Source organism: Salminus brasiliensis, chromosome 1, assembly GCF_030463535.1.
Source record: "Salminus brasiliensis chromosome 1, fSalBra1.hap2, whole genome shotgun sequence".
NCBI classification, from domain to species: domain Eukaryota; kingdom Metazoa; phylum Chordata; class Actinopteri; order Characiformes; family Bryconidae; genus Salminus; species Salminus brasiliensis.
In genome coordinates, this window is record NC_132878.1 from 66,049,921 (window position 1) to 66,077,211 (window position 27,291).

At 36.8% G+C, this 27,291-nt stretch overlaps 1 protein-coding gene across 1 annotated transcript; it reads right to left on the reverse strand.

Moving 5' to 3' along the window:
* Positions 1-20,760: 20,760 nt before the first annotated feature.
* On the reverse strand, positions 20,761-26,985 carry pax1b (paired box 1b). Its single transcript, XM_072676286.1, has 5 exons — positions 26,917-26,985; positions 24,130-24,775; positions 23,341-23,474; positions 22,897-23,104; positions 20,761-20,852 (listed from the first exon to the last, which is right to left on the reverse strand). The coding sequence occupies exons 1-5, from the start codon at positions 26,983-26,985 to the stop codon at positions 20,761-20,763; spliced, it is 1,149 nt and encodes a 382-aa protein (XP_072532387.1).
* Positions 26,986-27,291: the final 306 nt, after the last annotated feature.

The window sequence follows — 27,291 nt, forward strand, 5'->3', positions numbered from 1 at the left end:
GCTGGAGCAGAGGTAGTTTTGACAGGTTTTATCACCCTCATGGGCTGGTAATTTACCAACGGCCCTCAGCTCTCAGGCCTTATTATCTCTCTGCTGTGCTTACGAACACACAGGAGCAAGGAATGAGGGCTGTGTGTTTTCACACCATTTTACTGAGAGGAGGGGCAGGGACATCATTCACGTCATCACCTTGACATACACTGCGGGCAACACACACATACTAACACATACACAGATTAACCCCCTGTAGATGAGCTGAACCCTCAGCATGGTCATTTCTGCATATGTCTCTGTGGATGAGCTTGTTATGATTATGATTATGTAATTATGATGCATTATGAAGCGAATCAGTGCATCATGAAACCTCTTGCACTGTGTATTCACTTCAAATTGATTATTGTGGTATTATTTAAAATCATTGTTTAAAAAAATACATTAACAAATGTTAATGTTAAAGGAACTGCAGCAGGATCTGCAAGTCTGATATTTTTATTATTTTTATTTTTAATACATCATTTATTTGTTGCAAATATTTGGACACCCATGGCCAAATTACACATTACATTACATTTATTATTGAAAAGTAGTGAACACAGCATCAGTAGCTAATCAAACATAAAACACAACATGTTCAGCTAATTCTTCAGCACAGTTACTTTATCTTTTATAACGTAAAAAGTAAAGAAATATAAATTGTCAATGTCGACTGTGCAAGCTAAAATTCTTGCTCTTGGAATATTTTGCACTCTTCTTTGCAGAAGGCCTCTAGTTGTGAGATATTCTTGGGTTGTCCTACTGCACAGTTTGTTTAAGGCCTGTCCTGTTCTATAATGTTTAGGTCAGTGAAAACCAGTTTAGGTCAGTGAAAACTCCTGTAGTTTCTGTCTGCTGAGGTATTCCATTGTGGTTTTGAGGTATGCTTTCGATCATTATTTTGTTGTTGATTTTTTTCAGCTTTAACTATACATTTTTAATATTATGGAACAATATCTGTTTATTAGGATTTGCTAAATATATTGTATTTTAGGTTGCATTACCTACATAGTCTGAGTTACTTCTCATTTAACAAAATGAGAAAATGTGTCCTTTGGACACATATAGAAACATAGTAAGAAATATTATTAAATCATGTGTATGTAATAATCACAGCAATAACATGGGACTAAAAACAGCCTACTGTTCATGTCAACAGAGACTAAGCAATATTTATCAAATATGTCATTTGAAATATTTAAAATACAATAAAATAGATATATTTTATAATTATATAAATAATAATAAATATAATTTATTATTTGATTGAGTTGATAAAAAAGGCTTCAAATTTTGTGTCAAAATACTTAAATAGTGTTGTGAATGTGTCTGCAAACGTGGATTTCAAGTAGAGAAGAATAAAAAAAAATCTGAGTAATTGACTCTGGGTATCGACTTCATGAAGGCCCATTGCTTGGAATGTGAGAAATACAACATTTCCAGAATCAAACAGCTCTTTTTTTTAACATTACAAGTGCTGACAGATATCTGCAGTTCTGCTTACATGATGTGGACATTTAATTAAAGAGAGAGTATTTTTCTACTATCTGGTTTTGTTGTTGCTTTCTCTCATCTCATGACATTTTACTGCATGGTTGATTGCAAGTGCGCTGGTCATAGGATATGGCTGGAAAATATCAAGTTAGAAATTACAATTATGCATCACCAAAGACTTTTTCATCTGTAAAATATATCCATTTCCCTGGCAAAATTCCATTTCCAAAACCACCCACATATTTCGATTCCACTGCAGAAGCAAATGCTGCCAATAATTCTTTGACCATGATCATCTGCCCCATTGTCTGTCCTCTGAGAAAAGATAAGAAATGACTCTTGTGCCGAGGGAAACTAGTGTGAAACCTAAACAGGGGATATATTATATAAAACTTTTAATCTCTCATTGGATTGTTTGAGGTTAGCATATTAGCTCATCTGCACATGCTGTCATCACCTTCATGAGCTGCATGACCTCATAGAGCTGAAGTTCCTTATTTATGTTAGCTCTTTTGTTGTATTGATATTGGTCCAAACATTCGCTAATAATGCCTTTGATCAAGTATACAGAAAAGGGTGTATCTGTAGGCCTAGCATGTAAGCATGGTGAAAGATGTTTATGGTGATACAATAGTGTGTGAACTCAATGCTACAGTGTAACCAAAACAGCTGTGTAGTGAGAGATACCTGTAGTCCACAAGTATCCAGCCTCTATAATCCACCCTGACCCATCTTAAGGTCCAAAGCAAAGAGGCTTGATAACAATATAAGCTAATATTCAGCAGTCATTTTGTTACAACAACTATTAGAATGACTCCTTAGCTACCTACAACACTGGGAAAGTGAACACTGGGAAAGTGTTCAGAGGGACTACAAGACAACTGATAATGGATCCTATTTACATGTTGGACATTTACTCTCTGTGGCTGTAACATAGCACAAAAATAACTCACAGAAAGAGGTAGCCAGAGTAAAGTATTACCTTTAGTTTCAGTTGTTAGTTTTAGTGTTTCAACAAAGCCAAAGGTTCAAAATACAGTAGTATACACAAACTTTCTCATCTGTAAGGACTGCACACATTCAGACAGGCAATCTCTCACACACAAACACACATAAGAGATGACTGATTCATGAGCTATAGCTCATTAATGAATGACTCTGTGATCTACACTGGCTTCTCTTAACAGACATGCTGTTGGTCCACAGGCTTGTGTCAGTATCGACCTAATGATCTTGGGTGCATGCCAGAGGGGTAAAATTCACCCTCCTCGTTCCAGGCTTCATACAGATTTAACGAGTGAGACTGGAGTGACCCTTGGAAACAGCTTAATTGCCCTCTCTGGACCCTATTTCAACACTGTAGGGGTGGGTGGTCTGCCTCTGCCTATCCCATACATTCCATGGCAGGGTGTATGGTGTGTCCCATAAATGGGCAAAAAGAATAACAAATAAAGATTAGCAATGGCAAAAGCATATTGCAGTTGCTATACTTCATAGGTTAGAATATAGAAGATTCCTTAAGAGGCCAAGCAAAACATTTAGATGAACAGAAAGAATGTCTGATGTATACAGTCTACGATATTGCCCACAGTCTGTCTGTCTTTATTCAAGGGACATCTCCTCCGTTAGCTTTCTTTCTGCCAGCTGCTATCTTGTAAACCATAGCTTACATGGTAATTCTTTTGGATTTTCCATTATCAAATTAGACTAATAAACGACTATTTGGCATCACACACAAGGCCAAGACAGTTTCTTTTCTGCATCTCGTATAAATGATAGTATGCATTTGATGAATGGAATTGATTGCGGAGAGGAGAAGGTGATGACGGACTGAGGAGAGAAATGTTAAACAGAACTGAGGTGTCTGCAGCCATGTTGAGTAAAAGGGAGGTATGTTAACATCAATTGTTTGAAGATGTTCTAAGTAAAATGTAACATAAAAATAAATCCTTCTTTGTTGCATATCCTTTGAATGCAATTATTAGCTGAAGTCTGTGACTCAGACATCAGTAGGTGTCTTCTCTGGTGATGCTCTACCAGGCATGTACAGTCAACACAGGCTCTATATTTTTCAAATGCACTGCAAATTCACAGACATTTTAAAAAATGAGAAGTTTTATTTAAATAATTCACAGATGTGATGCAAATTCAGAAACTACATTTTATTAGGCTATTTTTAGGCATATTTAGGCTGTAATGATGATACAGTACAGTCCTAAAGTAAGCCAGAAACACTGTGCAATCCATATAAATAAGTAAACAAGAGCATTACATTTACATTTTACATTTACAGCATTTAGCAGACGCTCTTATCCAGAGCCACTTACAAAGTGCTTTGCTATTTACCCAAGAAAACCTCAGCTAGTTAGAATAGACTAATAATTCAAAGATACCTCTAAGCTTTAGACATTACTAAACACAATACAATAAGGTGACCATAGAACTATTCGTCCAAGTACTCTCTGAAGAGGTGGGTCTTCAGTCTGCGTTTGAAGACAGCGAGCGACTCAGCCGTTCGGACACCCAGGGGCAGCTCGTTCCACCACTTTGGTGCCAGGACAGAAAAAAAGCCTGGACGCTTATCTTCCGCGGATTTTGAGGGATGGCGGGTCGAGCCGAGCCGTACTTGAAGCTCGAAGGGCTCTTGGTGCGGATCGGCTTTTGACCATTGCCATCAGATACGGAGAGGCTGGACTGTTCTTGGCTTTGTAGGCCAGCGTCAGTGTTTTAAATCTGATGCGGGCAGCTACAGGAAGCCAGTGAAGAGAACGCAGCAGTGGAGTGACATGGCTAAATTTTGGGATGTCATCATTACTATGGCATAGTACTAAAGCAGGCAATTGCAGGACATTTTACAGTGTTATGAAGACCAGATTAATCTGTTTCTGTTGTCTGGAATGAGTGTCTGTTTTCTAGCATAACTAATTCAAAATAAACAACTGCCAAAATGTGTAAATTTATCATTAATAAGTAATGATAAATAATAACACAATTCACTATCTAGTTGTCTGACAGCTTGAGTAAATCCTAGCCACTTCATTCCTGAGTATAACCTCACCTTCTTATGATAAAGCAAAAACATTAAAACTGATTTCTGGGGAAAATATAAAAAAATGTGCAAATATTAGCAAAGATAAAACTGACTGTTGGAATTAGACACTGGATATTGACAGACAGTTTAGAGGAGAAAAATGAAATAAAGGTAAATGGACTGTTTTGTGAATTAAACCAATGAGGATGGGCACAGCTAGGTATCATCCTGCAACCAGCCAGTAGAGGCGCTAGACCTCCAGTGGCTTCGTTTTTGAGAGATGATGTGCTGTCCATGTTTTTCTACTGTCATTGGTTTGGACTGAAACACTCCATATGACTTTAGTATGATTAAGTAGAGCTAAACTAGTGTAAACTAAATAGTCAACTGTTTTTGAAGCTTGCAGTTTTTGAATTTCCATGTATAGACTGTTTCAACAGAGCAGAGAACTATGTTTTGAATTGTTTACAGTGTTAACACATATATTGTATTTTAAAATAGCAAGGAAATAGCAATTCTTTTTTTAGTGGCCCACTGTTTTATGTGTTCAATGGCGCCACTTATCTGCCCTTCTGTGCCCTGTAATAAAAGCAGTGACATTTACTGTACATACAGCAAGTGTCATTCATTTCAGCTGCAGTTGATCAGCCGCTGCGTTTACTGTCTGACTGCAGCTTTTACTACTAAAGCCTCCTTATGGTTCGGCTGCAGTTCATCTGAGCAGCAGTGGAGCTTTACACCTCTGGTAAAATGCATAAGAGAACACACATGCTTTGGCTGTTCATCTCTTCATGTGCCCTTTGTTTTCATATTTCTACAAACTGTTGCTGCCTGGGCACTTTCAGTGTTTCATTTTCAGTGTTTCAGTTGTTTCATTGTTTTATATAGAAGCACTTATTTTTCTGTTCTGCTTTTGATGTTAAAATAAGAGATATACGTTAAGTGTCATTGCTTAAATAAAAAAATAAAAACAGTCTGTATGTACTCGTCATTGTTTAAGGGGATTAACATGTAGTTAAATAGTAGCTTTTTCGAATTCTGTATTTTGCAGAATAGAATTTAATCACAGGTGAACATGAAGATATTTTCACTATAATTACAGTACATGTCTCAAAATGTGCTAAAACCAATTAGCAAAGCTGTAACAGGTTGACCATGAAAGGCACTTAACACTGTTTAGCCAGTAAAGCAAAGCAAGGCAAATTTATTTCTGGAAAACAGCAAAAGCTAATGAAAGCATCTTATCAGTGGCACAACTGAAAAGAGGTGTAGGAAAAGAGTAGGAAAGTAACCTGATAACGTGCAAGGTCAGTTTTAATTGTATTTCATTTAATGAGTGTAACTGAATTTCTTTTACTGTAACTGAGGAATTTTTATCACCTCTTCAGACCTTTTGATCAGCAATATTAACAGTGTTCATGGCAGAGTCCGATTACCAATCTGGTTATTTTGACCCCAATTAAGTCTTATTTGCAACAATGAAGCAAAGATGCAATGGTTATAACAAGCCACAAGGATAATAATGTTCAGAGCTTTTCTTGTTTCAGGTAATACTGAAAACCCTGAAATAATGTTTAGCAACTTATGATTGTACTACATACTGGAATCTGAAAGCCTATTGCTTTAAGACAGGGAGCATTAAATAAACCGTCTTCCAAGTTACTTCAAACTATAACTTTTATTTAAGTCCTTATTAAGGTCCTACTGATGTTCTGAGGGCTCTCTGACTGCTCTCTGATGGCTCTTTAAAGGGTTCTTTAAAGAACCATCTACAAGAGTTTCTCCATTACATTAGGTAAATGTAGGTAAAGAACATTCAAAGTTTAAACATTTAAAGAACACGTTGTTATAATTTTATCTATAGAAATCTGTTTGCTAGCACACCATATTTTTTAGTCTTCCTCAAAAATCACAATATCAAAAATATTGTCAATATCAATAATATTTTGAAAGTATCTGAAATACGTGTATACTTGTATATATATATATGTAATTTTATTTGGGTTTGAAAATGCAATGTGTAGTTTTTTCCCTGATACGTGACACTGTTTTGTTTGGATAAGTTTACACTCAATATAAAAATTATATAAATAAAAAAATTAAATATTTTAACCAACAAATATAGCTTTGAGGTCTTTACTAGGCAGCACTCTCCTTAACCCAGCTGCAGTCAAAGCTAAATCCAGGAGCTCTCATCACACGTGAGGTATGAATGTAATGAGTTCCACATTAGCAGCAATGCTATTTTGGATATTGTGAATTTAAGAATGTGAATATAGCCTTCCACAAAAGTAGGTGAGCACACGATATAGCATTTAAAATATGTGCTAGAAATCACCTATATCAGATTTTAATGTTATGTTGGTCATTATTTCTTCTGTGTAAAAAGAATTCTCTCGAATTTATGGCACCCATTCAAAACCGCAGTCCTTATTCTACATTTGTGTTGGCATCATGCATTACCTTTCTGTTTTTTTTTTCTTACAAACCTCACTTCAGCTACCACAGAAAAAGGAGTAACTTTTTATGATGGTGTCAATGAAATTCTGAGGCCAAGTTGAGGGCATGTTAAACTGGGAATTTCAACTACAGCTTGTCAAAGACGTACAGAAGCAAACTTATGTACATGGCTTCTGACCCTAGCTTCCTGTCCTAGAACTACTTTGTACGGTCAGAAAGTCAATAAACACCAGTGTTTGTATAAGGCCTCATATAATGAAGCTCCTGTTGTGTGTGAAAATGTCAACAAGTCTTACAAATGTTACATAGTTTAGCCATGTTAAAAATTGACTGGAACAATATAGTGAAGATAGGTTTATTGATAAGAAACATAAAAAGTTCCAGTCCTCCAGCAATCAATTAATAAAAGTTAATAAAAATCAGCATCAAAATGTTAATTATTTTTTGTATCACATATTATTAAGTTATGGATATGTGAGTGTTTCAGTTTTCTGCAAATCAAGAAAAGCAAAATGGAAATAATGTTAATAATGCTTTTCCAATACTGAACACAAAACCCAAGCAGGGTCTCATTAAATTATTTATTTCAACCTTATCTTCATATAAAACTTGGGCTGGTGTGGTTGAGATGGGTTTGTGTCTGCTTTCTTCCTGGCACTAGCAGAGGCGGTATGGGTCAGGGGCTTTTATGACATACATGTGCAGCTCATTAAGGTTGTCATAGGCCACAGCACAAAGATCCCCTCAACACGTGGGGTGTGATCACTACTTAAGAACAGAATGAACTTGTGAACTTCCACTTCCAGAAAATGCATGATCAAAGTCCATTTACCTTTATGTTCTTTATTAACTAACTGTGTTGTATAGTTTTACTCCTTAACTGGTCCAGACATCCATTCCTTACTGGTAAAGCCAAAGGGATTCACATGGTCCAAGTGTATCAAGATTCCATTAGTCTGGACTGTTAACACAAGGCAGGTTCGGTCCATGGATTCACACGGTTGGTACCAAATTCTGCATCCATGTGCTTCAGCTGAAATCGGCTTGTGCCCACTACAGCCTCAGCTTTCTGTTCTTGGCTGGCAGAAATTGAGCTTGATGAGGTTGTGTTGTGCATGCCAACATTATTTTCTACTTATGGTCAGCAACAATACAAAAATAAGCGATGACGTGTGGCAAAAAAACATCCCGCACACCATTATTAGCCTGCAGATGATGTGTGGGACCACAGTTGTATAGAATAGATGACTGAGTTACCGTAGGCTTTCATTTTCATCTGCAGAACTGTTGCTCACTGGCTGTTTTTTCTTTACATCATTCTGAGTAAACTCTAAAAAAATAGAGATCAACTGTAATACGTCTGGCACCAACATTCATACAATATATAATACACACACACACACACACACACACAAACACTCATTTAATTTTTAACATCCATTTTGTTATTTATCATATAGGATCACTGTATAGTTTAATAATTACAGACTTCTACTGGTCTCAGCACTGCAGTAACACTACATGGTGTGTTCAGATGAGCTTCTGTCTCTGCTCGTCTTCTACAAAGTGGACAACCTGGGTAGGGGTGTTTAATAGATTAAACAGTAAGTCGATGCGGTGTTTAAAAACTCCAGCAGCACTGATTGTCCAGCAGTGTCCGATTCACTCGAACCACCAGCGCAACACACTAACACACCACCACCATGTCAGTCTCACTGCAGTGCTGAGATTTGAACCACCATCCAAATAATACCTATTCTGTGGTGGTCCTGTGGGGACAAATGAAGAACATGTTGACAGGAGACTAACAAAGTACGCAGAGAAACAGACTGCATTCTGTAATTAATGAACTACACAGGGCTCCTATATGGTAAGTAGAGCTGATTGTAGAAACAGGGATGTGGTTAATGTTAAACTGTGGTTAATGTTAAAATTCAGAATTCATTATTCTATCAATGATGGCAAGCCATCCTGTCCTCAATGCAGTCCAGTGTTCTCCTGATACCTTGCAGACTATTACACACCTTGCTCTTGGTGTAATATTTGTTGGTCAACCACCCCTGGGGAAGGTAATAATGATTGTGAATTTCTTCCATTTGTACACAATGTATCTGACTGTGGATTGGTCCAACCTCTTTAAAGATGGTGTTGTAACCTTTTTCCAGCCTGATGAGCAGGACTAAATCTCTTTCATGCCATGATGCACTTTCACAAACATGTTGTGAAGATCAGAGTTTGATAGATCCCTATCCTATGGAACATGACAAAAACAATGAATTCAAAAAGGGCTGTTGATGAAGCTTTGTTTCCATAAATGAACTGGAGAGTGAATGGCATATGTTAAAATTTTAGCAGTATTTTTTATTTTTATTTTTTTTTTACAAAATAACAGTTCAGTCAAGTGTTATTTTTCCTGATATGGACACCTTTAATGTGTACATACTACTTCAAATTCTTACTTAAAAAATATGAGAAACATTCAAATGCAAACAGTTACTTCCCACCTCTGTCATCCGCTCTGACAGTGTGCTTTGTGTGTTCACAGTGAATAGCAGCCCATATTTCTACTTAGCCTCTCTCTCCCACTTCCTTTCTACTTTTTGTAACACACCGCATTTTCACACTTTCAATGCTATCGTATCAGTGGCTTCCCACAGTGCCACCCAGAAAGGCCGGCTCTGCACTCAAAACATCCTCCTCCACTGCACGTACTGAATGTACCCACATTTAGATATATCTTCCACACACCAGTCTGCACACAAAGGCTATTCAGCTCCAAACACACTTACTTTGCCCCCTCCTGGCCTTCAACACATTCAACTGGTACTCTCAAAAAGTCCACCGTGTATGTACATTGCTAATTATTATAAGGCCCTCATTGGGTTTTTCTGTTACCCTCTGTTCTGACCAGACCATCTTGATACCACCATGTGCCTCTGACTGTCTCCTGTTGTGCCAAAATGCCTAAATCTTCATGTGTTTTTTAATCTTCTCATTCTCTGTGATAAACTCCTTAACTGTAAATACTAATAAAGCCTCGCAATAATCAAGGAATTCTCATTCTTATCTTGTTTGAAAAACGGTGGTCTTTTGCCAATTGATATAACACCCTTTCTTTTTGTTATTAAGTGCATTAAGTGATCCAATGATGCTGCACAAGCAGCTTGAAAAGATGTGGTGGCGCATCATGTGACTCTAATTGGGTCACTAGTGGAAAAAGGGAAAAATGGAAATTTTGGAAAACTAAACTGAGGATGGAGGGAGAAGTGCTATATAAATAAATTTGTATTGAATTGAACTTTCCATATCAGTATTAGTATTAAATTGAACTCTGTCTCTATATATACATAGTTATGAATAAACAAGAGCACACAGTGTCACTAATATAAATCATCGCTCTGTTTACATAACCTTACTTTTTATTTTAGCTATACCCATTAGCTGATTTACATTAAAATTTAACAACGTGGATGTTCTAACATTAATTTAATTGATGTCTTTTTGGAAAACAAAAAGCTATTATGCTATATATGCTATGATGACTTTATATTTTCATATTTAATCTCAGAATGTACAATTTGTCAACCTTGTCGAGGTGGATGGGCTATAACATCAGAAGACTATGCTGGGTTGCATTTTTGTCAGCAAAGAAAAAGAAAGCTAAGGCTGCAGTGGGCACAGAATTCCCCAAATAATCAATGGGGGCCTGTCTTTAAGCAAATTATATTTTTGTCAAAGTGAACACAGATAAAAATCATCATCATTATCACTTTTTAAACCTGGAAATATCATATGTGCTGGTTTAAGAAACTGTCTAAAATCTAAAAAGGAAAAGTAATCAGTGCCTATGAGGCAGGGTACGGCTGCTATACAAAATGTTATTGTTATAAACATTTTGCAAAATGTTGTAAAACCTCCATATGATTGGCTAGAACAAAAGGTGGTACTGTGCAGCATTACTTACACAAACAATATTAATAGAGGAGTCATAAGAAAGAAACCTTACTTGTGACCAAAACTCATTTGAAGTGTGCTACATAATATTGTTTTTAAATAAAGCTGAAAAGTTTTATCTACTTCTGACATTAGCTGAAGTGTAATGTATTTTATTAATGAGAAACTGGTGTACTTATTACAATCAAATAAATTCAGTAACCAATTTTTCAGCATACTTTGCCAAAGACAATAAATAAAAGGTTATGGTTTACTGTAGTGGTTGGTATTTTGTTCTTGACCTTACTGGCCTTATGCACCTGAGTGCTGTTGATGTCTTAATCTTCTGCACTGTTCACGGAGGCTGAGCACCCCAGTATCAATAGACCAAATAATCTGAAAATATTTGTTTTAGGGATTAGGAAGCGAAGCTTTTAAGGCTCCTCTGAGAGTGAGGAGTGGCTTACTCACACTCACTCATCTGTCCACACAGTCAGCTCAGGTTACACACCTCTCCATGGTAACATCAGCTTGTCTGCACAGCCCTCATGCTGTTAACAATGACCTTATCTGCTCTTAGTCCATCCAAGCTGCACAGTCTAAGTGACAGCTAGATTCGGACAATTTTTAAGGGAAAAATGTAGCAAAAATCAACTGCATACAATTTTATCTTTAGCCCAAACAAAATCTATCAGCAAAGACATGTTTGTGGGCCTTATATTCGACATATGAGGTTGACAAGAAATTAATGCTTATATACAAAAATTTGCATTATGTAACCTGCATGCAAATTGTTACACACTCACCTCAAACCACGAGTTGTTAATAATCTCTAATGTGGTTTCTGACACTGTGTAGACAAAACGAAGTGGACAACTGTATGGACAAAATAAAGATGGTGGCAACTATTTCTATTAAGCTATATGGTATAGTTTAATACAGGTTTATAGATACCAGTGTGTCATAGAATGTTACAAACATCATAGACAATTCTAAAAGAGATTTTTTTTAAACAATATTGTGTGATTTAAGGCAAGTGTCTGATGAATTAGGCATACAGTTAAAAGGATTTTAAATGTTTAACCCCTTAATGCAGAGATTCTTATTAAACACTAAGGCATATCATTCAGTTACTACTGGAACTTCTTCACAAACTGGTGGGGCTATTCTTTGGTAATAGAAGTTTGTAATATCACTTTTGGCCTGCTGGTTGGCCACTGGCTGTTCAATGGATTAAAAAGAAGGAATACATGGGTAAACTCAGCAATACTCAAAGGTGTGGATGACAACTAATACTAGTTTAAAAAACGTTACAACAATTAGTCCTAGAGTTAGTTGAGTGAAGAAAACTGTTGAGGAGGTAAACATGTCATTGTCAGAGAGTACAATATAAAGATGCTATGAATGTAAATACAGGGGGTTTACCTCAAGATGCAAAACTCAAATTAGTCAAATTAGACCAGTTGGAATAGACTGCTACAAAACATCTAAAAAGCCTGTCCAGTTCTGAAACAAAAGTACTGATTTATCAACTCGAGTGTTGAGAAGAAAATGAAGGGTTCATGACCTGAAGACATACCCCATCATCTGTTAAACATTGTAAAGGCACGATTATGGCATGGGCATGTATTGATGCCAATGAAACTGAGGCATTGGTGTTTATTGATCTTGTGACAGCTGAAATAAGTATCAGGATAAATTAAAGTGTGTCTATATCTTCTTCTCTGATTTAGTCAAATGATGCAAAACTGATGGAATGGCGTTTCACTGAACAAATGTATAATAACGCAAAATATGATGTGAAAGCAACTCGATCTTCTTAAGGCAAACGAAAAACAGAATATTCTTAAATTCTCATGACCTCAACCCAAATGTGCATGCTTTTCACTTACTGAAAACAAAACTGAAAGCGTAAAGACCCACAAAGAGCAGTGGCTGCTATAAAGGCCTATAGAAGCATGAATGGAGCAAACTCTGCATTTGTTCATGACCTTCCAGACCTCAGGTACTCATTGACTGCAAATGATTTACATTACACATTCACTGAGGTACAATGTGGTACTAAATTGATAGATATGCAGAAATATTGCACCTAATATTTTACATTATCATAAATCTAAATTGCAACTGAGAAACACCAGATTGACCACCAAAAGACACACATAATATGAAATTTGCAGGATAGCACTTCATCCTTTCACCGCCTTATAGCCGTTCAATGCCAAAATCTGCATCATCTGTAGCCACACACCCAACTGAAAGCCCTTTTCCTCTTTCGCACAAACATATATTTGAGACTATTCATCCGTCAGTCACACACAGATAATAAAATAAAGTAAATGTAGTGCTATTACAATAATGCATAGAGCTTGATAATGCAAGGCACAGTTAAATTACTTATGTGTATTCATTTTTGCCCAGGGATTTACAAACCTAGGCTTTGGTTGTATTGACATCTACACACCTAAAGCTTGTTTCAGTAGTAGTACAGCATTTAGCTAATTGTCAACAGTTTCTTGCTTTGGCCACAGACACAGTCCTCAAGGAAGGAGTTTGGGAGATGTACGTATGTTGTGTCAGCAGCCGACTGGAGTGTGTTTGTGTGTAAGAGCTGTGGTCTAAACAGGGCTTGTGGTGCTCTCGTCCTGGGAGGTATATTCTTACAGACTGCTGAAGGCTATCAGCCTGTGGCATCAGCATTGCAATTGTAGAGTGACTAGGGCAAGGCAACACAGAACCCACCTCCCCCACACACATAGTACTTAAACTTAATACTGATCTTAACCTCAGGAACTAAAAATAAATGGTTTTGCACTTTCAGTTAAAACAAAGTGCTTTTGTAAAACATTTGCAGTGTCATGAGCATTTAATTTCCTCTAGGATGGTAGGTTAACTCTGTTGTCAGCTTTTTTAGGATCTTTTTGAAAATGTACAAAATGTCCACAAACAACCCAGCACACCAATCACTCTGGGGGTTGCACCTGGGAGGTGCTGAGAAGGAGCCTATTCTATATTGGCCACCTGAGTTGAGCTGTTTGCTAGACAGCCTAGTGGGTGCAGATGGAATTTGAGATTGCCTTCTATGGACGATGACAATCAGTCAGTAGTGCAAAATACATGCAGCTATTCATTTAAAATGTTATCAGCTGGCAGTGGTATTCATGCAGCTTTTTCAGACTACCACTACCATGACGAGATCAATAAGCAGCGTTGTGGCCCTTTTAGTTTTTCACTTTTCTTCTCTCTCTTTTACATTAGAGGGATGAGTTCAGTGGAGCTGCTTACACAAAAGAGCCATGAGACGTCCTGATGTCATCATGGAGGAAAAACCCGTCAGACTTGGCCCCACTAATGCAACACTATTGAGGTCATTGAGAAGTCATTCAAGAGAATGAAGAAGAAACTTGGCTTGGATTGTATGACAGGCTGGTTGAGTTTAATATTTATCATGTAGAGATCTACTGTACCTAAATGTAAACAGGGTACTCTTCCTTCTCGGATTATGTCTTTATGTCATGCCAACTTTGTCAGACAGATCTAGTTTTACTTTTTTATTCAAATTAATGAAATGAACAAAAATTGTGTTTACCCAAGTATAATGTAATCTAATAATATGAAGAACTCAAAAATCAAAATAGTTTGTAACGTTTGTTTCCAGAAAATGTTGCAGTGCTGTTGCTGAGTTTGTTGTGTTTGCTGTGGGGGTTCAGCACGTAAAAGTGGATAAAGAGACCGACACTAACAGAGAAGGCAGTTCATCCACTGAGCCACTGGAATACTGTTTAAAAAGTCATGCAGATAAGTTCTGTTGCCATTAGCATGGCGACAGTATGTATATTATGACATATCTGCAGACAGCCCCAACTGTAGATAACTACTGTGTAAAGTATGTACAGTGACTGGGAGACATTTTCATTTGAGTCAATTATGGACACATAACAGCTCTTGAGCCTCAGTCATTAAAGTTCTAAGTGTGTGTGTGTAGAGCTGGTTCAGACCTATGGAGGAGTCATGCATTAAGCTGGAATGCTGCACCATTTAGTCACGCCAGGGTAATCCATGATGCATACACACATGCACACATTTTTAGATTCATTGCATCCATAAACAAGTTTACTTACATTTGAAAAACATATAGTCTATAGTCTAATTTAACAGCACCAACACAACAAATCCCACCAAGACAGCATGACAATTGCCAGCATTACGCTTTAAGGTGGAGAGTATGAATAAGTGTCTTGTTTTGTAATTGTATTATTTAGGACTTTGTGATTTATCTGTTTATTTGAGCTTAAGAAATTTGACAATTCACATTTGATTGTCATATCCATCAATAAAGCATTGTTTAGCTAAACATTTTATTGTTTACTTCTTCTTCTTCTACTTCTTCATCTTCTTCTTATTATTATTCTTATTCTTATTATTTAATGAAATGCATTATATGATTTTTTTGTAGCTTAGTGTTCCTTAACATTATTGTGAAAATATTTACAGAGTTTCAGGTTTTACATTTGTTTAGAATTCCACTAACAAGGCCATTTACAATCAGTATTTTGTTAACTTATTTTAAAAATGAAAAAGTAATAACATACACAAATGATGAGTTATATAATGTGTGAAAATATTTAGGGGCTCATTCAGCCAGGTACTTTATTTCAGGCAATTCCCACATAACAAAAGGATTCATCAGACACTAGGTGCAGGACAAGGACCTCGGGTTGCTTTTTCCATGTGCCGTCTCTCTTTACCCATTAGCTTTAACAAAAGCAGACCAGCACACCTAAAGTGGCTTTGAAAACTGGACAATGTGACTGAGAGGAACAGATGAGCTGCGAGGGTTGACAGATCTTTTAGCTATCTGGCCTATCTCGACCTTTCTTGCTCACTTACATACACGCGCACATACACACTTGTCTCAGTTTTTGACTGAAAGCAGTTAACAGTGTAATTTAATCTTATTCAGGCCATTGGAGTGAATGTTGCCACCATTTCCCATGAAGTTCATCAGTATGATTCAGGCCAGGAAAAAATCAGTCCCATCTTGCATGTGAATTCGCTGCATTGCCTTACACGGTCTGCATATATTTATTTAATCGAATTATGACAACAAATATATGGTGTCTGAATTTGGCTGTTTAGTCAGCGTGTTCAAAATGAATCTTCTTTTTAGAGACTTCGTCAGCAACGTTGACTCGCTTTAAAAGGACCCCGATTGTCGCCACTTTGATCATTTCGACTAAAATAAACAGATTCCTGTTGCATAAGACAACTGCATAAGAAACCACGTGAAACAGAAAAATCTTCAGAAAACAGTTCCAGTTCTGTTAGTAGCAGTGAGACAAATAAAAACTCTCTACAGTACAGTTTTTCATCATTTCATTGGCGAATAAGTAATAAAGTAGTTAAGTGATATATTACCCGCCAGCCACATTGCTTTCTGCCAACCCCTGAGGGGCATAGTGTTTTGGGCAGGGCATCCGTGTGATTGGAGAGGAGGAGGGAACAAGGCGGGTAAAGTTGTAGGCTTCTGACCATCGCTTACCTTCGAAGAGAGTGGATGTTAGGCAAGTCTTTTTCTTGCCTAAGGAGCTTACCATTTGCCCAAACTCAATGATTTTTTAATTGACTTGCTTACGTGGTTTATGTCACTATATGACAAATATATAATCAAATAAAATACTATAGCTAAAAGCATCAACAGCTAATTTAGCTCAATGCATGTTTTAGACGTACAGTTTGCATGGACACAAACCTGGACACAACTTACAAAGCAAAAGTCTGATATCAAACATGTTTTAGCCTAATGGCTATATTTGGTGCAGGGGAATTGTGGATTTAATTTGTGCCATAGTCATTTCTTTAACCCAGTAATGCCCACATGTGGCTCTTCAACTTGGGTTTGAATGTTCCCCCAACCTGATCTGAAGAAAAAAAAAGTTTGTATGACTAGAATTATATCTTAAAATTGCATGTCATCACAAAAATGAATTGTGTTGTGTTGGATGATCACCCAATGGATGAATTCACCAAATTTCATCACTGTAGACCAACCAGAGGAAAACATCTGTGGCATTTCTCTTTATCTGGCTCAGTGCAGCTGTTGGACCTATTGGGCGGCTTAGGATTGGGTATAACAGAAATGTGCTCAGGCTGCAGCTGAAAAAGTCCTGCAAGATAGCGCAACATTGCACGATATAAGTGGGCATATGCGAAAACGAGCGTGTGTGTGATAGGTGTTGTTGAGGGCGGTAAGGGTGGAGCTGTGCGGCCGTGGTTTCATGCTCCGTCTGCAGTGTATCTGACGGCGCCTGAAGTCTGCTCCACTCCGCCTGACTCACTGAGCCCATGCATCCTGGAGAAGGTGCCGTCTGTTACATTTAATCATGTTTGACTTGGACGAGATTAATCATGTACAAACTCCAAGGTGTGGAGGACAATAAAAAACACAACATGGACGTGTACACTGTAAATACCCTGTAATTATCATGTCAGTCTGGGACACATCGTGTGTTTGAGATGTGTTATCAGCTCGTTCTGTCTCTGCTCATTAATCATTTAGGCTGAGAAATGACAGCTTTCTTTCAGACTGCCTTACACCGAACCAGCTCGCGTCCAAACAGCGGATTAAGATGCGCAGAGCTTTGAAGTCTCTTCGCACGAGTGCCCTGATCGTCGCCTTTAGTTTTGGAGAACAACAGCATAGCTCAAATTACATTCGCCAGCAGTCCAACTGAACTCAATTGAACTCTGAATTTAGTGCAACTAAGACTAGAATTATTTAACCAGGTGATTTTACTGTGGAGTGATATAGTCATTAGTTTGTAAACAAAGTTCCATCAAGTGATGGTTCTTCAAATGGTTCAACCTCTACAAACATGGTTCTTATTGGAACCAGAAGTGGTTCTTTTATGTCATTTATGATGGTGATGATGATGATGATGACGACAGTGATGACGATTTAGTCCTGTAGGTTTTTTTTCTTAACAGATTATATGTGTAAATAGTAAAATGGTTAAAATAACTAAATAATAAAGTGAAACAATCCACTGGGAAAATACACGAACAGCATTTAACTCCAGTGTGTATGCCGTTTTCACATAAATACACAAATGTTGTTTTCAGTTTACTTTTGTCAATAGCTGTGTTGTTGGTATGTTTTATCCATTTGGAGATGATGTACAGATATATTTAATGCAGTGCTTTATTCAGTGATCATTCAAGACGTATACATGAAAGGGAACCATGAAAAGTGTTTAGAACTCTATAGTTTTCGCTCAGCAACGTCCGCTGTGTTTCTATGTGCGGGAGAACTTGATCTGTTCTCTCAGCTGCTGGGTCCTAACTCCCACATCGCTTTTCCCTCCTGAATAGAGTGTGTGTTCGCAATGGTCTGCACCTTTTGTTTTGTGGACCTTAAACGGTGCACATACTCCATTGTTCGGTGTGTGATGAGGAGCTGATTATTTGTCTGCTGTCTTGCTGTGTGATGGCATGCCCTGCCTAAAATAGAACTGTTTGCTGTAGGATCAGGTTTCCCCTTCCCCTTACATATAGGCTACCGGATTTGTCTGAGCAAACGCAGGTAAGCTTTGAAGGAAGACTGAAGAATATAAGACTAAAGACTGACTTCCGACTGAATGAGTTAACACACCATTAACTGAGTTTTTGCTGCAGTTCAGTATATAATGGGACAAATGAGGCAAATCACCTGGTTGTACAGTAACAATAAATATAATATTGTGTATCGTTTTCAGTGTAATCAAATAATACGTATACATAATGTGTTTAAGTTTAGATTTTTATTGTTAAATAATTGTAGCTCATAGACCACATACTGATGTTGTCTGTGATTGGTTATGAAGTTTTATAATTTTTTGACCTATTGAATTCTCTTATACTTAACATAAACTCATTTAAGCAGGCTGTGATCGTTAGTCCAGCAGCAGAGCAATTATTATTATTATTATTATTATTATTATTATTATTATTATTATTATTATTTAAGTATTTAAGGTTTATCTTAAGGTTGATTATGAGGTTGGATCAAAACTTTACCTAAATAGGAAAAAATGTAAAAATCACCTGGTTTGCTGGTGTATGCTGTATAACAAGGCAATGTAAAGTGCAGCTTAAAACTAAACTAACACGGATTTAATAGCAATTTTCTTACCTTCAAATGTTTCTTTAAATTAGAGTGGAAACCTATGAAGCTGAAGGAGAATATATGCTCTTGGAAGGCACTCCTACTCGCCTTCAAAATGAAGGTTTTTTTTTTATTTCCATTAGTAAATGTGTTTTTATAGTCATGCAGGAAATGCAAGCTAATGATTCTATAACAAGGCAATTTTATACTCAACTAGCTATTTTTTTGTGTACATCAGATCCATGGACGCATAACCATCTGCTGCAGAAAATGTGTGTGAAATGTTGACAGAAGATACATATGAAAAATACGTCCCGGTCAATTTTAAGCGGTATATGTAATTACTTGGAGTGGTACATCATTCTTGTTAATGTAACTGTATATATAATAACTTCTAAAACATCAACAACAACAGCTATAATAATAATAATAATAATAATAATAATAATAATAATAATAATAATATGATATGTAAACATATATTTAGTATGCTATAGAAGTTCTCTTGTATTTTGTGTGAAGGTATATTACTAAATAAAGTTATTTCGTGTTTGTATTTGAGCTAAAAGAAGCATCCTTTGGAAAAGTAGATCATTATCTTACCATTATGTCCTCTAACCAGCTAAAGACGATTTAAAATGACCCAGCCCTATGTCAAATTCAGGTTTTGGTCCAGATCAACGTTTAAGTACCTGTTCCAACACAAAATGTAATAGTTTTTTAAAATAGTTTTATAAGTTATCCACTGAACTCATTTAACCCCTTTGATTAATCCCAGTCTGTATGGCACATGATTGCTGTAATTACAAGCTGTATTTTTTTTTCATTAATTAGTGGAACTGAAAATAGGATTTACTATATTAAAACGAACAGACGTCCGTAACTAAATAATAATAATAATAATAATAATAATATATAAAAAATGTTAACGCATATAATCAAGTACAAACAATCTGAAATATTTTCTTCCGAAAAAAGCAAGCACACAAATAAGTACATTTAATTAAAATTATTAAAATTATTAAAATATTAAAATTAAAATTTTTAGTTCTAACTAATCTATTAGTCAGTTTTCTTTTTCGTCTCTTGTAGCTGGGCATTGAGAAAACGAAAGTAAAGGATAAAACGGTAAAAAAAAAAAATAATAATAATAAATAATACACAGTAGTCAAAAATCACTTTCCTTAAACATGCGTTTATTAGACACAGTAGGATTTATAAAAAATAAAACTGGGAAGTTGTTTTTCTCTTTCATTCATACATTCTTGTAAGAGCCTACAGTTATTAGGCTTACATTTTTAACAGGAGACACATAATTAGTTACCATTTTTCAAATGAACAAAGACTAAAGTCCATATGCAACTTTTTATTTTTCATATTACCAATTTGTTCTGCTGTATTGTATTGAATTGTTATAAAAGAAGCGTTATTTATAAACAACAGAAAGAAAAAAATAGACAGGAAATGTAAAAAAAACTAATGGACTGCAAATATTGCAGAAATCACCTGTGATCATAAACTCCCACAGCTCCAGCTACCCATGTTAAATTAATCTCGCCTAATTATCTGCGCGTTTCAGACCGCACGATATGACAGCAATAACTTACTGCTGCCGCCCTCAAGCTGCCCCTTTGGACTATGTGAGTGCAATTGACTGTGGAGGGGGTTAGGATGAGGAGGGGGCTCCGGGCAGTCCGCTTAACACCTCCTGCTGCTGCTTGCCCACAGGACTCAGACTGGAGGGCTTCCTGTCCCCAACTGAAAATCAACACAGGCAACAGAATGAGCCCAAAAAACACTTTAGCTGAACTAAACCTAAGTCCCCTCTCTTTAAAATCGGCTGTTCTTTTTGGTTCATGTTTCTGACCAAATAAAAAGCATTTAAAAAATATATTAAATATCATCATGTCTTTTGACTTGACATTTACCACGTAACAGCAGGCGGCGCAAAATAATGTAAACCAATTAAATCAAAATTCACACTCTTCTCTCACCAACCGAAACGCTCACTGAGAGAAAATACGACAACAATAATACTTGTTTTAAATTCCGATTTATTATTTGAATATTGTGTTAATTATTTAAATAATTAAATATCTTATTTGTGTCTGTTTCGAGTAAAACACCTATTTAAATGTACCCACCTAAAAGTCAAGAAAAAAAAAATTCAGGGAAAGTCAATTAATTGCTATTATCTAGTATAACTAGATAACTACTTGTTATTATAGTGTTATGTAATTCATGTAATTTTAACAGATAACATTATCCATCTAACTGTAGAGTTGGAGTTTTTAAAAGCTTCTACATCCCTTGTCAAATTGCTTAAGTGTATAGCACCGATTATATAGCACCGACCGTTCCCACACTTTTTGTGATTTCCAAACCAATTTATTTATACTAAAGTGGTTCTGCTTATGTTCACTGTACAGTCATTGCAGTGATCAATAGTTCAGACATGAAAAGAAACCTCTTTCAGGTTTGAAAGTTACTTGCGCTTCTGCTCACCATTTAGAAAACTACTGATTTTGTAGTTGGCTGTAACCAATCATACAAATTCTAATTGACCAACATTATTATAAGATACAGATCACTGTTCGTCAAATCTGGATTAACCTATATGTCAAATATTTATATTATATATGAACATGCTGGAACAAAAAATAAGACCACAGAAATCAATCAAATTTGCAATGACGGAAACCCCATCGTATACTCTCTTATATATTACCTTGCTGAGTTTGTTATTCTCATATTTCATACTTCTTCAATTTCCTACCAGGTAATGCAAACAATTCGCCTGAATTAAGTAGTTACAACTAACTGCAAGAAAGTGCGGGAAATAATAGCTTAATATGTATGATTAATAAAGTCCAAATAATGATTGATAATGCAGATCCAGTACACTGGAAAATACTGGATATTTTACTCAATTGCTGGGTTGAATTAGATGGCTTCGTCGCCGCTATTATTTTTCGGTCAACTTTACATTTCTAACGGCATACACCAACTAAAAAAAAAGAGCTTTAGAAGTTTCACAGATTTAAAGTGAGGACTCCTCAGTAAATTTACTTACGTGATGATCATGAATATATTTTTTACAAAATAACTAACGTTTTCTGTTTTAGATGTAATAAATTAAATGTAATAGATTAGTCTGTAAAACTAAACTAAGCCTAAAATATACTAAAATTGGCATTACTATTATAATAACCCCATGTAGGTGTTTTTTATAATAGAAGAAGTTCTTCCTCTTGGTTTTGGAGCTTGGATATATGAATCGTGTTGTTGTAAATGGGCAAGCTTCAGTACTAAAGATTAATCTTTGGTTTTGAGGTGGTGTTTAGGGAATTTTAATTAAATTAGTTATAAATGTTAAATTAAATGGAAAATGTTACAATATTAAACAAGAACCACCATAACTCGGGATATCTGTATTGTATATTATTATTGTTATTATTATTATGCATCGATACATATGTATAAAAATAATATCACATAGATACACTTCATGTTGGTATGATCTTTAAGTATATAGAGGTGCAAGCTGCTTGATTGGAGCAACTCCATAGAAGAATGACTTTTTTCTAAAGCACCTTTCAACTGAGTGATTTTGGTAATACAGGTTCTGGGGTCACTCAATGGAGATTGAAGGTATCAACACTTTAAGGCAACCAATTTGGTGACAGTCAATTAAATGAGGCGCTAGTTGTGAACAGTCATGTAAATGATGATGTTAAATGTAAGACTGATATTAAATTATATACATGTCAGAGCAGCAAACTGTGGTTAAATTAAGGTATACCGTGTGCTGGTCGTTTGAAAGCCATGGCGCTGTGGAGGCTGTGACCGTGCTGGCCCATTGCACCCCCTCCCGTATGGCTTAGACCCCCTGAACTTTGAGACTGCCAATGAGGGGCATAGGTACCGGAAGCTCCACTACACGCGCTGACACCGTATTGGCTTGCTGAGTAGGCGCACGCGGGAACATATCCGGCAAGATTAGGTGAAGACTGTAGGTGAAGAGAAGAGAAAATAAGCACAATGCACTAAATGGAATGTTCTTCTATTTTTAGCAACGTTTAAACAAATTAGTTTTAGTATTACTAAATTAATTAGTAATATTTTTTTATTCCCAATTTAGTTTTGCCATGATATGTTTAATTCCACTAAACTTCGAATTATAACAAATTATGTTAGTGAAATTCATCAACACATAGTGGAAGATATATACTAAAGTAAAACGTACCTGATTGTATTTAATATCCGTATCTAGGTGTGATTTATCAATGCCATTGAGTCCGTGGGTGGAGGGAAATGCTGCTCTGTTTACACTCGCCCAGTCCTCCATTTTTGTCTGATAGCCCTCAGGACCAGCGATCGCTAAAGACAATTACAAAACATTAAATGTTAGTTCTGGTCTTACTTTGTATGTATACTGTACATACTGTAAAGTCAGACTATCGTCTTAGTCGACGGAGATGAGCAGCAAAACTGCGAACGAATCAGCATATGTTTAATACCTTGAATTAAGTATTTATGCTAATTATTAAATGTTTTCTGTGGATATTTTCTATCGTTATATACTCAATATACACTAAAAACGTTTTTTTTTTTTAAAGAAAAATGAAAACGTAATATTGGTCTTTATTTCACTTACGCCACCTTTATTGTTATTATTGTTTTCAACAAATTGTGAATAGAGAGAGAGAGAGAGAGAATTATAACATAAAACTTTACCCACATACTCAACTAAAAACCTAACTTTGCTGTGAAAAATATTTTAAAGTGCAGTTTTGCGATCACATTTAAGTGTAATGTAAAATACACTAATAAAATGCATTAAAATACATTTAAATTCGTTTAACTTATGTTTATGTCTTTTTGAATGCATAAACCCTAAAAGGAACAATTTCTCAGCGTAGTACAACCCTTTTTGAAACACGCTCTGTAGGCTCACAGCAAAAACTTTAATTCAGACCAACTCTTGTGTGGGCTTATTTTTACCGCTACAGTGCTGTGTAAACTTCAGACGTACCTGAGGGATCCATGAATGCTCGTATCCCCAAAATATTGCTGACAGTGTGCACAGAAGGCCAGGCCCTGGACAGTCCCACGTGACCCGCCGTCACGGCCACCCCAGGAGGGTTGCCCAGCTTGGCACTGCTGGGCGAAACGGCGTTGGGGTATGAGTACGGGTACACGGAGCTGTAGGGCAGCTGTGGGGGAGAAGGCTTAGCGCCCTCGTACTGACCCGGTTGAGACAGGTTTCCAATCTTATTCCTCAAGATTCTGCTGATGGAGCTGACTGACGGCACGTTGTATTTGTCACAAACTCCGTCGGCCAAGAGTCTGTCTCGTATTTCCCAGGCGAAAATCCCTGGATCTGACTGCTTGTAGTCCCGTATGCTCTTGACCACGTTGGGCGTGGTGACCCGTGGCTTGCTGCCCCCGATAGCCCCAGGTAAGATGGAGCCCGTCTCATTATAACGTGCTAAAATCTTGCTCACGCAGCCATGGGAGACGCGCAGCTGGCGGCTGATGTCGCACGGTCGGATGCCCAACTGCGCGAGCTCCACGATCCGGATCCTCACGGCGTTGGGCAGCGGCCGCCCGTTGACGAACACACCGCCCAGCTGATTCACCTCACCGTACGGCTGCTCTGCAAACACCACAACACACTGCTTTAGCGAATTGTGTGCAAAGAAAATACACGAGTTTACAAAACGCCTATATAATAACTGAGTTGAATTATTTGGCAATTGTATAAAGGTGCCAAGGTGCCATCGGATCGATGGCCTTGAAGAACCCCTTATGCTTCCCTCACACAATCATTGATCTGAGAAGAATGTGAGTAACCTTTTTTAAGAGTGTGAAGAACCACCAACCAGGTAAAGCATTTACTAGAAACGCTTGGTCAGGCAAAGAACCATATAGGAACCTTTTAGGGCTTTGTGTGAGCAATAAACGAATGTCTGCGATCTGTAGTTATGAGAGAGATTAACATACATTAATTTAGAACCCATAGACAACTATTCAGAGAATTTAGAGAGTTTAATTATACGAACAGAATACTAAAATGTTCCTGATGTATTATTAATGAAAATCTGAAGTGTCTCAGTTATTGCTGCATACAGTAGTGCAGCCCTAATCATCAAAGTACAGTTCCGACTTGATCCTTTTTTTGGCCTGCGCTTAAACTTTAAAACTCCATTAAGCTGATTCTCTACAATATGGGTTTATTAGACATAAAACAACTTTCAGAGTTGAAGAAATGTTCACATTCTATAACGCTAAAATTTGGGAAAGGCTTGAAAGAATGCAGTACTCTGTTTACTTACTGCATTCTAGTTATCGAGGACAACAATGATAATGCTAGTTTTCTAGTTCCTAGTTTTCTTTTAGGAGGTTTGAGCAAAAAACAAACCGAATAATCACCATTTCACCATCTAAGCTGTATCAACGTCATTAACATTAAACGTCACATTTTATTGAGCATAAAACAGTTTGTTGTTTAGCCTAAATACATCATTAATATGAATTTCGTTCTATTACAAACTACTGCAGCATATATCGGAGCAGCACTCCGTGCAAAGGTGCAGTTTATTTCTCTAAAGCTACAATATGCATTTGATGTACACGATGACCTGCATATTAATGACACCCTATCAAATTTGTACAAAAATCTAAATACACAGTATGATCGGATTTTCTTAAGAGTGACGTGGGTTTGAAAGTTTAGGCCTGGTCCTGGGAGACGCGCAGCAACTAGACAATGAAGCATCAGAGTTGCTAAATAATAAGACAACTATAAAACTGTCACTACACAGGCTTTAACGGAAACCATCTGCGTGATCAGCTAAATGTGACACACTTTTATATCTAAATTCTAAAGCAGACAATAATATGACACACGGTGCGTTACAGATAACACAAAAGTATAATTATATTGAGATCGCTCAACAAATTACTTATTTCATTCACCGTAAAGGAAAATGGTTGGAATTTTACCTCCAGAATTGTCAGTAAGCTGGTAATTTTAATACATGGGCTACAGTGAAACACCTAGAAAGATACACAAATTCAAACCTAGATTATGACGAAGTTACACTAAATGTATGTAGACAGAAATAGGAACAAGCAAGAATGCTGGGTTATACAGGGCCATTTTTAATGCACGTTATGAAACGTCGGTTCCCAGCATTTTAAAGAAGTATGCACTCTTACCCATTTGCAGGCTTTATTCGTTCCTCTAGTAAAAGCCCCGGTAAGCCCTACTACCCCTCCTGTACATTGGAAAAGCCGTTTCCCGGTCAGGGCCTCCCTCCTCTTCCTCCAACGGCCTTACTGAGACTCGATTCAGCACGCAGAAGGACTGCACTGATCTGTCCACAGACAACAAGTGGCCGAGCAAACGAAGGCGTCAGTCTCTCTGGCAGGGTTTCCAACTCCTCCCTGTTTCCACCAGAGGTCCTTCTCCTCTTTCCGACATTATATTCATGCAGAAACAGCAATGATCACCAGTTTACAGGACTGTGTGTTATTCTTTCCTTAAGAGAAATGCATTATCTCATTAAAGTAAAGTCTTCTTGTGACATTCGAGTGTTCTATTTGTATTCCTGTTCTAATCACCCTGTGATTAAAGAAACTTAATGTAGTAATAACTTAATGTCCCCCTCCTTTTGATTTGGTATTAGTATGTAGCCTAAATGAATGATTTATACCGATACCTATACTAATACCAGCAAGAAAGCACTCTATTTTAGCTAGTCATTAACGCGCCACCTATTTTTGTCACTGCAGTTTCAGTCAAGAACTTACTAACTTGAGCACTGTTAAAAATTGAAATACCCGCGGTCAGCCCGGGAGGTGTGCACTGTTGTTTGTAGATCATTTTTGAACACGAGGGTTTCTTACTTTATTATAACTGCGTGTGTTGTCAAATAATGCAAACAGTCATTTTTTCAATCGAAAAAGTTTTCAGGAGAACTTTAGTAAGGCAGGTTTCATGGAACTCCTCCTTCTGGTTGTCCGCGGAACTGCATTAGATGCTACTCGTTAAAGAAAGCCTCTGAACATAAGGTAAAATATGTTATTTAAATATTATAATAAGTTGTATTTAGAGATGAAATGATGACGAAGTCAAAAAATTATGTAAAATGTAGTGTTTACCAGGGTGTTTACAATGGTCATCAACCAT

Coding starts and splice junctions, on each gene's coding strand:
- pax1b (XM_072676286.1), bottom strand. CDS start 26,985: ATGATCTACAAACAACAGTGCACACCTCCCGGGCTGACCGCGGGTATT. Junction 23,475..24,129: donor AGCATTCATGGATCCCTCAG/GTACGTCTGAAG, acceptor AATTGTCTTTAG/CGATCGCTGGTCCTGAGGGC. Junction 23,105..23,340: donor CGGATATTAAATACAATCAG/GTACGTTTTACT, acceptor CTTCACCTACAG/TCTTCACCTAATCTTGCCGG.